Here is an 18,223-nt window from a genome sequence, read left to right on the forward strand (position 1 = left end):
TTTCTTTTCCAATATTTACATTTTTTGTTTCTTTTTTCATGTCTTATTTTCCCACTAGGAGCACCAGTAAACAGTTCAAATATTTTGAAAGAAGTGGTAATCGTACCTATTTGTAGCTCATTCCTAATATCAAATTGAAATCAATATTCCACCATTAAGAATGGTTGTGAGTTTTTTGTAGCTGCCTTTTATCACATTAAGAAAGTTCTCTTCTCAGTTTTCTAAGATTTTCATTTTTGAACAAAACTTTTATTTTGTGTGCTGTTCTGGTCAGTCCACAGCCACAGTTCAGTGGAACCAGAAATAATTGGAAGGAAGGCTGGAGAGGGAAGCATCGGCCTTGAAGCAGGAGGAACAGAGAAGGGTTGGGGGCAGGAGCGAGGCGAGGCTGAGGAGGGACCCAGCTGGCTGGGTGTCTGCCCGTCTAGAGAAAAAACACATCTCTGCCCGTCAGTCCACCCTAAACTGGGGGCTTCAGTCCACAGCTCAGACCAGGCTGGTTCGGGGCCCCCGTGGCCATCCCTGGCCTGGGCAACCCCACCCCCATCCAGGCAGAGAGGCTTCCCCGGGGGCTTAATGCTCATGCCGGGACTGGAAGAGTCTTTTTCACTAAGATATTTCAATAAGATATTTTTATTATAAACAGATTTTGTATTTACCAAATGCTTTTAATGCATCTATTAAAATGATCATGTGCTTTTTTTCTTATTCTGTTAATGATTTTAATTTATTTATATTTATTTTTTTAATAAATTTTTTTTGTTTTTAAAGATTGGCCCTGAGCTAACATCTGCTGCCAATCTTTTTGTTTTTTACTTCTTCTCCCCAAAGCGCCCCAGGACTTGGTTGTATATTCTAGTTGTAGGTCCTTCTGGTTGTGCTGTGTGGGACGCTGCCTCAGCGTGGCTGGGCCACCGAATTGGAGCTTGTGAACTTAACCACTCGGCCATAGGGCTGGCCTCAATTTATTTTTAAAATTAAAGGAAACTTACAACATGGAATAAATATGAAAACAGTAATATAGTATATTTGTAGTATATTATATATATTTAGTACTTCACATCTGTGTTTATGAGTAACATTGACCTAAATTTTTGCTTTATTGTGATGTCTTTGTCAGGGTTTGTGTCAAAATTCTGCTATACTCATAAAATGTGTTAGGAAGTATTACCTCTTTTCTTATTCTCTTGAAGTGTTTGTGTAAGTTTGACATTATTCATTTTTTAAATGTATTATAATATCTACTAGTGAATCTCATGAATCTAGAATTTTGTTTGAAGGAACATTATTAAGTATGGATGAATTACTTTAATTATTATAGGACTACTTAGGTCTTCTGTTTCTTCTCATATTTGTTTTAGAAAATTGTATTTCCCAAGAATTTATTTCCTCTGAAATTTGATATTTTGGTGATAAAACTTTTTGTTTTTGTTTTTTATAATATCTTCACTATCTTCTTGTGGTTCCTAGGCTCTTTGGTGATTATATGGTTTCCATTTCTGACATTGGCCATTTGTGTATTATTTTTTTTCTTAGATTTGTTTCTTTAGTGTTTATTTTAATTTTGTGATTTATTTCACCAAAGGTTTATATTTTTTGTTTCATCAGGTGTCTGTTACTCTTTTTAAAAGAACCAACATTTAGGTTTATTGATCCACTTCATTTTATAAACATTTTCTATTTTATTAATTTCTGACTTTATATACTTGAAGAAACTGGAATGCTAATAAGTAGAGAACGTTTTGAGGTCCGCGTCCAGGGGCGGGTGAGGCCTCATGATCTGCAGGTGTTACTCAGCTGTCCTCTCACTGTCCCATTGCCTGTCTCACTGCTTCCACTGAAAATGTTGCTTCAGAAATATTTGTTGAACAAATTAATGGCAAGTGTAATTATCCCACAGTGACTAATTTTTTCTTTAATCATTAGTTTATGGTTAGTAACAGATTAAATGGTTACCTCATATCTGTTGTCAAAAATAAAACTGGATAGAGAAACTGGTTTTTGATTCCTGATCCCTTGTGTTAGCATTTCTTTTATTGGCCCCAAATTATATTATACTCACTGCAAATAATTATGCTAATTTCCTGAGCTTCTTTCTTTCTTTTTTTTTTTTTGTGAGGAAGATTGGTCCTGAGCTAATATCTGTTGCAAATCTTCCTCTTTGTTTTTTTTCCTCTCCAAAGTCCCAGGACATAGTTGCACATCTTAGTTGTAGGTCATTCTAGTTCTTCTATGTGAGATGCCACCACAGCATGGCCTGAGGTGCGATGCATAGGTCTGCACCCAGGATCGGAACTGGCAAACCCCAAGCCACCGAAGCAGAGTGTGTGAACTTAACCACTTGGCCATGGGGATGCCCCCCCGCTTCTTTTTTTTGTGAGGAAGATTGCCCCTGAGCTAAGATCTGTTGCCAATCTTCCTCATTTTGCTTGAGGAAGACTGTCACTGAGCTAACATCTGTGCCAATCTTCTATTTAATGTGGGATGCTGCCACAGCATGGCCTGACAAGTGGTGCCAGGTCTGCACCTGGATTTGAACCTGTGAACCCTGGGCCACTGAAGCAGAACGCATGAACTTAACCACTATACCACTGGGCTGGTCTCCTCCTGAGCTGATTTCTTTTTTTTTTTTTAAAGATTTTATTTTTTCCTTTTTCTCCCCAAAGCCCCCCGGTACATAGTTGTGTATTCTTCGTTGTGGGTTCCTCTAGTTGTGGCATGTGGGACGCTGCCTCAGCGTGGTCTGACGAGCAGTGCCATGTCCGCGCCCAGGATTCGAACCAACGCAACACTGGGCCGCCTGCAGCGGAGCGCGCGAACTTAACCACTCGGCCACGGGGCCAGCCCCCTGAGCTGATTTCTTAGTAACACAACTCTGGACAAAAATATAAAACGCCAAGGAAATTGTCTCAATAGGGGCCAGAACCAGGCCTACATAAATAAAATGTTAAAAAAATTGTAAAAATAGAAAGCTCTTTATTGTTGCTTCCACATTCTGGAGAAGAAAATGTGCTCTTTAGAGCACTTCACTCCCTCAGAATGTTTAATGACATGTATTAGTCTGAATTTTTAAGTGGATCCTTAAGTATTATAAGCATTTATTTATTTATTTATTTTCATGCATACTTTGATTCATAGTTATAGAGTTTTTAATTCAAGATATGGTATGTCCCCAGTTTCACTGAAATTTCACAAAATGCGTGCTTGTAGAAAGTGGTGCCTTTCCACTTGTAATTATTTAAAGAGCAAGTTCTTGAGTTTGATGATTACTTATTTTAGATATTAACCCTTGCGTTGGTTTGCTAGACACGTTAGAATGAAATGCAAAGTGTTTTGCAAGTTGATACACAGAAAAGCATAGTAACGTTAAGACTCACAAAGCTGTCATTGGTCTGATAGTGAAAGATAGACTTGAAATCTTATTTTTTAAATGACTTTTTGGAAAAAAACCTCATAGTCCTTTTATGGATTTTCTCTAGTTTTTATTTTTAAGAATGAAGTTTAAGCCTACTTATTGCAAAAGACATTGCCATGAATATAGTAGTTGGTTTATCTAAAGTACATGCCATTAAGTGCTAAACACAGACAGTCATTATTTAAAGGATTCGCGAATCATTAATTCTTGGTGTGAAAAATGATTGACGGTCAAGAAGGTGAAAAGGAAAAAGTGAATTCTTATACAAGTTTTTCAAGATTCCATCTAAATGTAGAATAAGGACTAGGCAAAGATGATATGGGTATGATAGAAGGATGTATGGCATTTATATGCCAAGAAGTCACTATTAAAATGTACTTCTTTATCACATATATTTGCTAGTCTGTCTCACTTGTAATTATTATTATGCTAAAATTAGCTGATTCTATTTAAAATACACATACTGGGCAATATTTTTAGTGGTTATTAGATTTATAGAGATTACTGCTGTGCTATTTATAGCAAAATATTTCAACATTGTTCTAAGCCAGTGCGTCCGAGAGAACTTTATGTGATAATGGAAATGCTCTCTGTGTGGTCCAGTACAGTGGCCACTAGCCACAGGTGGCTATTGAGCACTTAGAATGTGACTAGTGCAACTGAAGAAACGCATTTTTTATTGTATTTAATTTCAATTAAATTTCGCATTAAACATCCACACGTGGCTGACTGTCATATATGGCATGCTATTTACATTTACCTGAGTTAAAACATGTAAAATATTTAGAACAGTATATTTGGCAGATAATCAGTAATTATTAGCATTTGTTGTTGCTGTTGTTATTAATATTATTACACGCTTAAAGCATATTTTGGGAAATAAGATGTTGGTCACATGAATCCAGTTAACAAATATAGTCTTAAAGATTTGTGCAGTAAAAGCCCTGAGAATCTGTCAGCAATACTCCTTGGGATCCATTCTCCTGACATCCACCAGCTTAAAAACAAAATTCAATGGATTTCCAGTCTAGTGTGAAATTTGAGATGTTTTCCTGACTTAAAACTGAGTTATACAATTTATGAACTTGGTGTACTTCTTCTTGTCCCGTCTTCCTCTATTTTTCTTCTTCCTTTGCCTATTTTAAAAATCATAATCGTGAGAATTTGAACTTATATCAAAAAGTTTTCAGAGGAAGAAAGATACACATAAAAATTAATTTTTCATTTCTGAATCTCACATTAAGTTATGAAAACCACATAGGCACATTCCTCTTCTACTTATTGGATAAGAAAAATCTATTTCATTCTTTTAGTTTCACAGAATTGCCATATGTATTGATAAGACCTCACAAAATGTTTGATTTAAACATTTTAGGAGGCATGTAACTTAAGTTGCACCTCAAAAACATTTTAAGTACTCTTAAGAGTACTCTAATTTCTAGTTTCTATTGATTTTCTATCATTACTTGCAATCTGGAGCTACCTATATGTCATGAATTCCCTCAATATTCCTATGAAAAAAGCCAATTTAAGCTGGAGAATCATTTTTATTATCTCTTTTGGAATAAATTACACTTTTCCCACATTTTTCATGTAGTAGCTTCAAGGTCTTTACTAAGACCATATCTAAATTTTAACTCACTGCTTCTTTAACAATCCTGTAAGCTTAGGCAAAGATCCTGAATATATTTGGATGATAGTTTTAAGCTAAAATAAATGCAACTGCAAAAATGCATATGTCCCACAGTGTTAGCAGCCAGACTTAAACAACAACAACTGATCCTCTCTCGTGTGAATTTTTCTAGGATCAGAAATTTTGGTGTCAATAGGAAAGCAGCTGTTAAAAAAAGATAGTCGTAGAGAGCAAAATTAGAATGCAGTTTACGGGGTTCAAGAAATTAACTCAGATAAAATTTGAGACTAATTTATTGCAAGGTTAATGAAAAATAATATTTTTCTCCAGTCTGTACTCTCACAAAAGGCACTAATATATTGCTAGTGAAACTTACCCTGTGTACAACTGACCTTACATTGAGCTCAGAAACGTCCCAAAGGATGGTATGATAGTGACTCCTAAAGTTTTTCTTCCTCTCTCCAAACTCTTGAGAACAGAGGCTGGGATAGACTCGCTAATCACATTCTATCTGATCTATTGTATTCCAGGGAACATTATCACAGGAGACAGGAGCATTTCCTTATTATTATTTAGAGCAGATGCTGACTTGCTTATCTAATAGCTATGTTCCCCTTCTTGTTCCTAACTGACTCCAACTTCCTTTGAGTAGTTACCCTTATCTACTTGACGATAAGCTTCATAGGTCTATTCTTAGCCCCGGGGTATAGGGAAGGGTGTCAGCCAATCATGGTGGTCTTATCACCTTTAAAGGGTTGCCTTGACATGGGCTCTGTGTCTAGGAAGAAGGGTTTTCTTGCTGGTAAAAAGTGACACAAGGAGAAATGGGCCCTTCTCTGCCTCTGAACTTTACTGTGAACCAGATAATGCTGCACCTTGTGTAGCCATCATCTAACCTGTAGGGGAGCTAGCCTGAGGACAGAGCCTAGGAACTGAAACTTGTAAGAAACCAGAGTCTTGGCTAAAGACATGGAGCCGTTACAATAACCAAAGTGGTGCCCTATTTCTCAATTTCCTGATTTGTGGGATAATAATTGACACATTAATCCATCTGAGTAGGGAATTTTCAGTTTCCTCCATCCCAAAACTTCTTAATTCATATATTTTAGCATTATTTTTATATCTATATAAGTTGGGTGTTAAAGGCTTATTTGAATGAAAGTAAGTTTAGGATGATAATTTATCAAACTTTTTGCCAAAATTCAGAAATACCTTTTACTCATGGTTATGTTGATTAGGATTACTATGATTTGTCCATTCCTGCTAGTTTGTATATTGTCAGTTCACCTTTGTTTCTAAGCTCTAAGGCATACAAGTAAGTATTTTAAAACTTCTTTATATTTAGGATATGAAACAATTTGATTCACCACTTTAAAAAATAATCATGATAAAATCAAAGGAAAATAAGAAAGTTAAGTGGAACACTTTATTAAAATATTCAGATATACAATGAAGATAAGGTTCTGATTCAGATTACATGAAAATATTCAATATATCAGTACAAAAATTTATTCATAAATGTAATAATTACATTAATGTTCTGAATCCCTTCTAGTTTTACTATTACATGAGTTTCTATCAGATTTCACAGACTAGAATTTTCTATAAACTACACATACTGGATCACACTTGATCTTGAGGGTACTATTTGAGATGATTAGATATGGTCTCCAGCCTTCCTGATGTTGTGCCGTATGACGGATTTGAGAAGGAGTATACAGAACTCTAAAGAAAAACACATTGAAAAGGTTAGGATTTTAGGCATTAAAATAAGATACTTCTTTCCAGATCATGCAGAATGCAGAAAGGTTTTTAATGGATTTCCATCAGAGTAATAACTGGAGCATCCCCGACTCTCTCCAACACCTCTAGTCTACACTGCCTGAACCGCTAACACAGGGCTAGTTGCAGTGTGTGCCCAAGGTCCTCTGGGCATAGGAGCCACTGCCTCATCCTCATCTCTGGTGGGATGAGGGAATGCAGTGGCCAGTATCTTCACTCTCTTTCTATGGGCTGGTTTCTCTAAGCCTACTGCAGTGATTATAGGTAGGTTAAACAAAACAAAACAAAAAACATTAAAAAGAAACCAATAGCCTTCACTTGGGAGAATTATATTTTGTAGAGTATATTAGAAAATCTAAAATGTGGAAGTTCTAAAGGACAAACAATCTGATTTCTTCAACAAATAAATTGCAAGGAAAAGATAACAGAAAATGGAACCTAGAGATTAAAAGAGACTTAAGAGATATGTCTACCAATTTGGGTGCATGTACCTTATATGGATCCTGATTTTAAAAATACAGCAACAACAACATCCTCAACGAAAAATATAAAACCACCTACTTATTCATAAGATAACTGGGATTGGTTGAACACTGACTGAATATTTGATTGGTATCAAGGAATTATTAAATATTTAGGTGTGATACTGTGGTTATATTTTTAAAAAGTTGTTATCTCTTAATGATACAACTGAAGTTTTACAGGTGAAATTAAATGATACCTGAGATTTGCTTTAAAAAGTCTGTTTGACACCAAGATTGAATCCTACTGTAAACTACGGACTCTGGGTGATAAAGATGTGTCAATGTAGGTTGAAACAAATGTACCACTTTGGTGTAGGATGTTGATAATGGGAGAGGCTATGCATGTATGGGAGCAGGGGACATTTGGAAACTCTCTGTACTTTCTGTTCAATTTTGCCATGATCCTAAAACTGCTCTAAAGAAAATAAAGTCTAAAAAAACACCACCACCACTCTGGTGGGTGTAAGGAATGGGTGACAGTAGAGGTGAAACAAGAATGACCCTGGTTAATAATTGTTGAAGTTGGCTGGTGGGTACACGGTGGTTCATTATACTATTTTCGCAATTTCCATGTCAGAATATGAGAATTTTCGCTGAGTGTTTAGAAGAGTATTTTAGAAAGTCTATTTGTCTGTTACAATGCCAGGGAAGGTGCACTTAATTTAATTAATACATTTGTCTCTAACACAATAGAAATCAAAATAGCAACAAAAGTCAAGAGCTATGACAAGATTTCTTATATAGCCATTCTTAGTGGAAGGAAAATAGAATGTGAAAGAGGGATAATTTTTTAAATTAGAATAGAAAATAAAAAGAAAGTGCTTCGAAGGTTCTTGAGTGATCAGTTGCACTGCCGTATGCACACACAGTAGAAAGTGTCTTGAAAGCACGTTGTAAGGTGGGGTTTCGATATGGCCCTCCTCCTGTGCACCAGAGAAGCCATTTTCTCCATAGAAAGTAAAAGATGCACAACACCTTCCTAGCAACTTTTTAATTACTACTGGCTTATGTGATATTAATACAAAAATGTCAATTTTAAAACATTATATTTTAACTCCTTACATCATTTGTATCTTTCAGATACTAAAGTTAAACTAAGCTAAAGATAAAAAGATTAAATTTTCTTTTCTTTAGTAAAAATGAAAATAAGTTTATATTACACCTTCCTACTTTGCCAAAAAGATACATTACACTTACATCCCTTAAATATGCATCTGCTTATTTATTATCCATTAAGTAGGGCTACATTTTTGTTTTTACTCTAGGTCTTGATTGACTTGACAAATCATCTAAATTAATTCTTTCTGTACTCTGGGAAATATCTTACTTCTTGCTTTTATTCCTACTAAAACAAAGTGAAAAGTTCGTATGACATCATTATTAAAGAAAACACACAGGCTGGCCCCGTGGTGCAGTGGTTAAGTTTGCACATTCTGCTTCGGTGGCCCAGGGTTCGCTGATTCCGATACCGGGTGCGGACATGGCACCGCTTGTCAAGCCATGCTGTGGAAGGCGTCCCACATAAAGTAGAGGAAGATGGGCATAGATATTAGCTCAGGGCCAGTCTTCCTCAGCAAAAAGAGGAAGATTGGCGGCAGATGTTAGCTCAGGGCTAATCTTCCTCAAAAAAAAAAAGGTAAAAAAGGAAAAGGAAACAGAGAAATAGAAAAGTTAAGCATTGTGTTAGACTTCCATCACATCACCAAGCTTCTAAAATGACTAGAAATCATCTGATTTGACACCTTGTTACTACTAATTTTCAATAACAGTAACAACTGTTTATGGCCTATTTTCATTAAAAAAATAATCTGGGAAAAGTAAAACTTTAGCTTTCTATGTGCTCACTTTGACAAGGGAATGAATCTGATATAATATTTCTAAAATCAGATGGAAGGAAGCTTTCATAGATAGGAAGTGATGTGTCACGGCTAATCCTATTTACACCCAAACGAATGCACATATTACCTACTTAAGAAAGGAATGAGAGAAATTTTACTTGCCATTCTCTCTCTAGCCTACTGCTTTTACACGAATAAAGAGTAGCCCTATGGCCAAGAAAGATAAAATGCACTTTAATTTCTCCTTTCTTCTTCTGAGTTATCAGGTAATGGCCCTCACTGCCACACTTAAATTTAAAGAGAACACCGAATGCTATCCTCCTTTTTGTCTTTTAGAATAAAATATGAAGAAGAGTCAATGAATAGTTACTGTGGGTAGCTGACTAATGGGTTAAACTGATGCTTTCCAGATTTGTCAGCTCTCTGTGAGTGTGAACAACTATCACAAAGCCATTTAACAGTGAACTGATTTTACAAGCAGATTGAAACTGTCCTGGAATGGAAAATTCTCATCACACATTTAGAGAGAGTGAAACTCCTTTCCTCCCTCAGATGGAATAACTCCAGTAAAACATTCCTCTTAGCCAAGATGTGGAAACATGTCCAGACAACACTGTGGTTGGTTGCGTGCGTTTCTGCTTCTGAAACAACATGGTTCACCATTACCACTTACCTCTGTTTTCTCTGGGTTGCTCCAATTCGCATAAACTGGATTAACAAATGCAGAGTTGACACTTCCTTTAGTTTTCCTTAAATCACAAAGGGCCACAGGGGAAAAAAAAAAAAAAAAACCCCAGTAAGTATTGAAATGTACCACAGTACATTTTCATGTTATTTTCTGGTAGAAATCTTTGAGAGACACATTGTCTAGCCAGCATACTTATTTCTATGAATGTACGACCGTAACTAAAGACTTTCTTGTAGGACACCAAAGCAACCAAATTCTTGAAAGTAAATGTAATTTTACCTCTGAATATTTAGATTCAAATAAACCCAGGCAAATAAAAAAGTGGCATAAATTGGCCTTAAAATTTATTTCTTAAAATATTAAATAATACAAAGGGTACAGTGTTAGTAAGAACAATGTAATATAAGGCTGAACTGGTCACAAGGAAAGGCCACCTTGAAGTCCCTTAGATTTGAAAAGTGCCAAATTACCACATCCTAAAGAGCATTTGTCATGACAGTGTCTGTCATATAGATCTACAGCACGTGAGTCTTACTCATTAACATTTTAAACAGCAAATTTAAATAAGAGTGCTTTGAAGAGTTTTTTATGTTAGTGTTTCCTTTCATGAATCATAAAGAGACGTGTCTTTGGTAATCTCACATATTGGTCTAGATCTGCATAATTTACTCTGATTAACTGGGCCCCTAAATGATGATTTTCTTTTTATGCTTTAATTACTTAAGAGTCAATAGACTAATTAGAAGACAACTAGCCCTAGAGTAGGTGATCACAACTGATGAAGAAAAATGCCCATCACAGGAATGAAAATAATATGACCGGACAAATAAATACAGCCTTTTAAGATATAAGGAAGGATCCCATACACGCACACAAACACATACACATGCACTCACACACACACACACACACACACACGATGAAGATTCTCCATCACGGAAGGATGATTGCCAATGTCTTGAGGGCAACCAAGAGGAAAAAATATATAATGCGAGAATATTTTTGCCTAATCAGAGTTTAATGACAATATGCTTATCAATACTATTTCCTTAAATCTTAAAAGAAAAGGCAGTAAAGAGGAAGCTCTTATTGATTTGCTTTTTGAAAAGAAATTGTCAGAGGTATGGCCTCTTATTTCATCTACCAAACCACATGGTTCTCTTCCAAAACTTAGCATTATTAGTGAGCCCGGCAGCATAATCTGGGTAATTGTGTTTGGCTGGCAATACATCCTCCCTGTGGATTCAGCATCTTCTAAAATTTCTGACCTCTGCTGTTTCTTTGCAATTGGCTTAAATACTCAATAGCTTAACCAGTTCACCCTCACTGATTCTATTTTTGTTTATCAATGAAGAGGGCTATAGCAACTATTTTTGTGGGTTATTTTTTGGGGAAAACCCCCATAAATATACTCTTAAATGATGAGGCAACAAGTATCTGTTAATTCCTTAACCACTAATTGAATGCTTATGAGTTGTTCCAATTAAATTGAATATGTAATGTTTGATTCCTTGCCTTTTCTTCCTCCAAGACCAGTCAATGTTAAGTTCCCAGAGTAGTAAGCTCAGTAAATGGTATAGTTGGGCATGAGCCTAGGCAGGGCTGCTACTGGTTGATACCGGATAGGGAGTGAAGGGCAGTTTTGAAAGGTGTCAACATGTCAAAGGTAAGGCTGGTACAGGAGAGACTGAACATGGAGTAGGGAGTATCAAAACAAAATGGAAATTAGGAACTAGTAAAGATGGGACAGCCACAGACACCAATAGCTCAGAAAAATTAATCTCGGCTGAAATCAGGCATGAAATCAAGAAGCAGGAGGAAACCCAACTGCAGGACTAGACAGGACAGATGGTCCAAAGGCTGGGCAGGCAGCCAGGACCTGAAGGGATAGGCTTGGCAGTCAGTGGGATAGAAGTGAGGCACAAGCAACACAAAAGATCTTGCTATGAGGCAGTTGTTTTTGGCTTTCGACTCGTAGGACCCCAGATGACTTAGACCAAGACTGGCAGGACGAAGTCAGGCAAATTGATCAATTTTCCAGTCCTGTTAATTCATACATTGAAGCTACTTCTCCTCTGAAAGGATTTTAAGTCTTCAATAATTTTCTATTAAAATGAAAAGAAATTGTAGGTGGCCTGCCTTTGGGGGTTGGGTGACTACAAATAGGGAAGGGTGTTATTTAAGGGTAAGAATGTGGATTTGTAATAAAAGAGGAAAGGGCCACAGCATGAGTAGTGGAAGGTGAGCAATGGTAAATCTTTCCTACTTCAAATTGTTTATTAGCAATCCCAAACTACTTTTATTTTTCCCAGATCAAAGGCATCTCTCCCAATATTGGAAATCTCTGAATTGTTAGGCTTAGTTCTTAATGTCTTTCCTATTTATAGGGTAAAATATTACACACCATCCATAGATATTTCCATTAAGTAAATTTCTAGTGTCTACTCCATTCATTTACTATTTCAAGTTCTATGATATAATTTTCCATCTTCATCAATTATGTAAGTTTGACATTCAAACATAAACAGTTTACTTAAAATGATGGATCCTTATACGACGAAAACAAAATGTTTGCTTGATTAGAAAGTTTTCTGCCAGTTCTAACACTGTATGGTGCAAGATAAGTCTGCATTAGGCTAAAAAATGATATGTTTAACTTACTGTATTTGTCAATAGACACATGGCTCTTAAAGAGCTGAGGTTTCAAATAATCTAACCATCTCTAGTAATCAGCAAGGAATTGACTTAGAAGTTTGGAGTTAGAGGAAAAAAGGCTGCATGGATCACATGAGTTTTCCACCCATAACTTATCATGCACTCATTTATATTATTATTAAATTTCTGCTACATCCCATATGTGCAGGATATGGGAATTTCCAATTTAAGTTTAGTGAGCATATGCATACCTCTAAAAGAATTCCCTTCATGACTTATTAACTAATGAAATTGTTTTAGTGTTGACCAAAAACACAGAAGTGTTTATAACAGATATCTGAAATTACTGTAAATGGGCAATGAAGAAAAACAAAAAGCATAAAACAAAACTCATCTATGTTGCATCCAGTAAACATGAATTTGAGGTAAATGTTTTATCTTATGTATATTTTAACAGCTTTTTTGAATTATAATTCATACCATGCAATCCACCCATTTAAAGATATAATTCAGTGCTTTTGCAGTATTATTAACTTTATTAATTTCATTATTAATTTCAAAAATTGTTGTAAAATGTATATAACATAAAATTGTCAGTTTAACCATTTTTACTGTACAAGTCAATAGCATTCATTGCATTCACAGTGTTGTGCAACTGTCATCACTATTTCCAAGCTGTTTTCATCACCACAAATGGAAACTCTGTAGCCATTAAAAATTACCTCCCCATTCTTCCCTTCCTCTGCCCCTGGTAACCTCTAATTTACCTTCAGTCTCTACGAATTTACCTCTTCTAGATAATGTGTATGGGTGGAATCCTACAATATTTATCTTTTTGTGTCTGGCATATTTTACTTTGCTTAATGTTTTCAAGGTTCATCCATACTGTAGCATGTATAAGAACTTCAGTCATTTTTATGGATGAATAATATTCCGTTGTATGCATATGCTACATTTTGTTTATTCTTTCATCTGATGATGGACTGGACGCTTGAGTTGTTTCCACCTTTTTGGCTCACTGCTGTGAACACTGACATATAAGTATCTATCTGAGTTCTCATTTTAATTCCTTTGTATGTAAGTAGGAATGGAATTGCTGGGTCATATGGTAATTCTATTTTAGCTTTTAGAGGAACACAGCAAACTGTTTTCCATAGCGGCTGCACCATCTTACATTCCTACCAATAACGTGTGAGTGTTTGTTTCTATTTCTCCGCATCCTCACCAACGCTGGTTATTTTCTGTTTTATTGCTATTATTATTGCCATCCTAATAGGTGTGAAGTAGTATCAATTGTAGTTTTGATTTGTATTTCCCTAATGACTAATGATGTTGGGCATCTTTTCACATGCTTATTGGCCATTTGTGTATCTTCTTTGAGGAAATGTCTATTCAAGTCTGCTTATTTTTTTAATTAGGTTGCTTGCCATTGAATTGTAGGAGTCTTTATACATTTTTGATATTAAGCTCTTATCAGGTATATGATTTCAAATATTTTCTCTCATTCTGTGAGTTATCTTTTCACTTTCTTGATAATGTCCTTTGATGTGGGACAGTTTTTGATGAAGTCCAATTTATCTATTTTTTCTTTTCTTTTTTATTCTTTTGGCAGCCTATCTAAGAATGCATTGCCAAATCCTAGGTCATGAAGATTTACTCCTGTTTTCTTCTAAATTTTTTATGGCTTTAGCTCTTATATTTAGGTCTTTGATCCATCTTGAGTTAATTTTTGTGACTGGTGTGTAACTTCATTCTTTTGCATATGGAATTCTAGTTGTTCCAGCACCATCTATGGAAGAGACTGTTATTTTCCCATTGAGTGGACTCGGTACTCTTGTCAAAATTCAACTCGTCATAAATGTATGGGTTTATGTTTGGATTCTCAATTCTAGCCCATCAATCTATATGTACATTCATATGCCAATACCATACTGTTTTGTTTGCTGTAGCTTTGTGGTTATGTTTTGAAATCAGGAAGTGTGAGTTCTCCAACTTTGCCCTTTATCAAGATTGTTTTGGCTCTTTGATGCCCCTGCAATTCCATATGAATTTGAGTATCAGTTTCCCATTTCTACAAAAAAGGCTGTTGGAGTTTTAATTGGAATTGCATTGAGATTCTGTAGATCTGCTTGGGTGGTATTGATTGACACGTTGACAACGTTGTCTTCCTATCTATGAAGTCAAGATGTCTTCCTATTTATTTAGGTTTTATTTAATCTCTTTCAGTAATGATTTGTAATTTAAAGTGTTGAAATCTGTCACATCCCCAGTTAAACTTATTTCCAGGTATTTTATTCCTTTAGATGCTACTGTTAATGTGATTGCTTTCTTAATTTCTTTTTCTGATTATTCATTGCCGGTATGTAGGAACACAACTGATTTTTTTGTGTTGATCTTGTATCATGCAACTTTGCTAAATTCATTTATTAGCTCTAATAGTTTTCTTGTATTCTTTGGGATTTTATATATATATATATATATATATATATATATATATATACACATGATTACGTCATTTGAAAATACAGATAGTTTTACTTTTTCCTTTCCAATTTGGATGGCTTTTATTTCTTTTTGTTGTCTAATTGCTCTGGTTGAGGTTTCTTATTGATAAACACATTTATCTGCAGCTTATTAGGGCTACAAAACCTTCACTAGTTTAAAACTAAATTGTAATACTAGTGTATGGGGAAAACAATTACGGCAATGTTTGGACAGTTTTAGGATAGAGTTTGATTGCCACTTAATATGAACACCTTTAGACTAGATAAGTGATTAAAACTTTGCCTAGGTTGAAAGAAAAACAAGGTGACAGTGAGCATAGGTATCACTTTGAGTATTAAATGGCTATCGGGAGGGTGACAAGGAAAGAATGACAGGACAATGCATAAGTTGCTTCTATTGACAACTCTATACTACAAAATAAGTATCTATTTACACACATTGTTCATTAATAATTTTAATCCATTTTTATAATTTCTTTTACTGAGTGTATCCTATTAATTGATTTACTAAATTAATTGCTGTTTTGGTTATCAATAGGTGATTTAATTTCTTTTTGTTAACAACAGACATATTTTTCTCTAATTTACTAGTATTTCATTTTGTGTGTCTGAGGAACTGCTCAGCCTTCTTAGTCAAATTCACCAAACACCCATTCCCCCTCCCATCTCATGGGAGTAAAGCTGCCACAGTGTGTTCACATTTAAAGATCGCCTTGGAAAATGCTCAGAGAAAAACGAGCTCAAAACTTTACTACAAATGACAAAAGTAAGAGGGAATACCATTTGAGAGAGCCATGCATGATGGTTCCTCTTACATCTAGGTGGATTGTATTATAAAACTCTACTGTAAAAACTGTCTACTAAAAAGAATGGAGAGCTACAGTTGCTGAATTTGGGATAACCATAATGCAGCTATCAACGTGATCTGAAGGGATAAACATGATAATTTATTTACCAAAAGATATTTGCAGTGCATGTACACGTGGAGGAATTTGCTCTCATGCTTCCACTAATGAAATGATTTCTATGTTTGTTTCTAAATGCTAAGGAATATTCTAAGATCCAAGAAATGACTGTCCTGAGTTAAGTAGCCTGAAGGAAAATGATGCTCTACAATGTAGTGACTCACTCCTTAAGAATGATAGAATGTTGGTTAAGTTATTCATCATCTTTCATATTTATTTATTTAAATTCATCCAACTTTTCTAGGACACATACTAAGTACTAAACACTGTGTTAGATCCTGTGCTTAAAAAGTTGATCAGCATATGGCTCCTGCCTCTGGAACTTCTTTTGGAGGGTGGCAGCTGTTGGATTGCTGTCTCTTAGATGAAATTACATCTTTATAAAGTGCCTCCCATAAGTAGATGCCCACTAATAGTTGAGTGCTATTCTCTTTATCTTCTTTTCTTATTCTTTCCTCCTTTTTCCGTTTGTAGCTTCTTTTAAACTTCCCACTTCTTTCTCCTGACCCCAAAGCCTGGGATCAATGAGGGACGTTGGAATAAAGAAAAAGAATAAGGAAGTGTCAAAATTAGTAATAATAACAATCACTGTAGTACGTTCTGTCTGTTAAAACAGCTTTGTTAATTTAGAGCTAGCAAGGATGTTTGCAATCATCTTGTTCATGGCTTTTTTACAAATGAGGCAACTTAGATTCTTCCCGCTCTAGAGTGAAAGTGCTCTGGAGGATAAGGACATGGTCTGGTTTAATCTTCTATCACAGCACCTACTACGGTATCTGGTGCAGTAAGAATCAACTGAGCATTTATAGAAAGAATAACTTGATGAATGTGTGTAGTCCGAAGGCTTAATGATGGAGCAGAATCCACTACAACAAAGGAACCTACTGTACTCTGTTCCCCCATGCCCACTCCCAGCAGTAAACTTCAACAATACCCAGAACAGACATTCATTTTTACCACTGCTATGACGGAGTCACATTTGTGTTTAGCCTTCTGTTCCACTTAGCCCAAGACTTTAAGTGGGCCAGGAGCCTACTTTTGCCTTCTGTCTCTTTCCATCCTCTTTTTCAATTGGTTAAGTGCCAACCCAGAGGACTAGCTTGGGGGCTTCCCTGAAGATGAGCAGAGAGAACAGAATTGGCATGGTCCTTCATCTCTTTCTATTACACAAAACCTGAAAAAGTTGTATGACTGGAGAAAAATTAATTTGGCCCAAATAACTCATTTTACAATATTTGAAAATTAAAGGTCTGTATTCCCCATATCTCATGTGCATCTCTGAAAAATGTAAGGTATGAAACATCCATGTACAAACATCAGGGTCTTGAAGTGAATTTTCAGGCTATGACGGATTTTATTTGTTACAACTGCGGAAAAACATTTTCTAGCCATAAAAGTACATGTGATATATATTTTTTAAAAAGGATCCATCTAAATTATGAAATACAATCCTTTCACTGTAAATAGAATTCATTTATTCTGGGAGTCACGCCTTTTATATAAATTTTGCTTAGTCTGATTAATGTGAGTCTGGGGTGTCCTAGAGAAGTAAATCTCGATTCTACTCCCCCCATTTCCACCTCTGTCGTTTTAAACTCTCCAATTAGGTTTTCCCAAATGTTTCCAGTCTTCAGACTTTGAATGAAGCCTTTCTGAGTGTGCTAATCTTTCAAATAAAAGGAAAATACACTGCAAAATCCTAATAAAAATATTTCTGGGTTTCCACTTTTACTCATATCTGTTTTTCATATTTATTAAACATACCTATCTCTGTGAAGAAGAGATCCTTTAAGAAATGTCTGTTTTTTTAAAAAAATAGAGTAGTTATAATTTTTTCAGCCTCATTATAAAAATTAATAAGTGATGCTCTCTCTTTTCTTTTTTTGCTTCCTGATTTTAGAAACTAGGGAAATGAGTTTTTCTGTTTGTTCTTTTGGTTTTTTTTTTTTGAGGAAGATTAGCCCTGAACTAACATCTGCCACCAATCCTCCCTTTTTTGCTGAGGAAGCTTGGCCCTGAGCTAACATCTGTGCCCCTCTTCTACTTTATATGTGGGGCTCCCGCCACAACATGGCTTGATAAGTCTGCACCCGGGATCTGACCTGGCAAACCCCGGGCCGACAAAGAGGAACAAGCAAATTTAACCTCTTCCCCTCCTGGCTGGCCCCCGTTTGTTCATTTTTAAGTTGTAGTAACAGGAAGAGATCGGTGCACTGTTT

General features: G+C 35.6%; 1 protein-coding gene across 1 annotated transcript in view; it reads right to left on the bottom strand.

Moving 5' to 3' along the window:
• Positions 1-6,452: 6,452 nt before the first annotated feature.
• MALRD1 (MAM and LDL receptor class A domain containing 1) overlaps positions 6,453-18,223 on the bottom strand; it is a 648,353-nt gene continuing 636,582 nt past the window's right edge. The window contains exons 40-41 of the mRNA XM_070600827.1: positions 9,866-9,941; positions 6,453-6,773 (exon numbers count right to left, since the gene is read on the bottom strand). Coding sequence (XP_070456928.1) covers positions 6,693-6,773; positions 9,866-9,941 — 157 coding nt within the window. The 3' untranslated portion in view covers positions 6,453-6,692. The remainder of the gene's footprint in view (positions 6,774-9,865; positions 9,942-18,223) is intronic.

This window comes from Equus przewalskii, chromosome 30 (genome assembly GCF_037783145.1).
Source record: "Equus przewalskii isolate Varuska chromosome 30, EquPr2, whole genome shotgun sequence".
In the NCBI taxonomy this organism is placed as follows: Eukaryota; Metazoa; Chordata; class Mammalia; order Perissodactyla; family Equidae; genus Equus; species Equus przewalskii.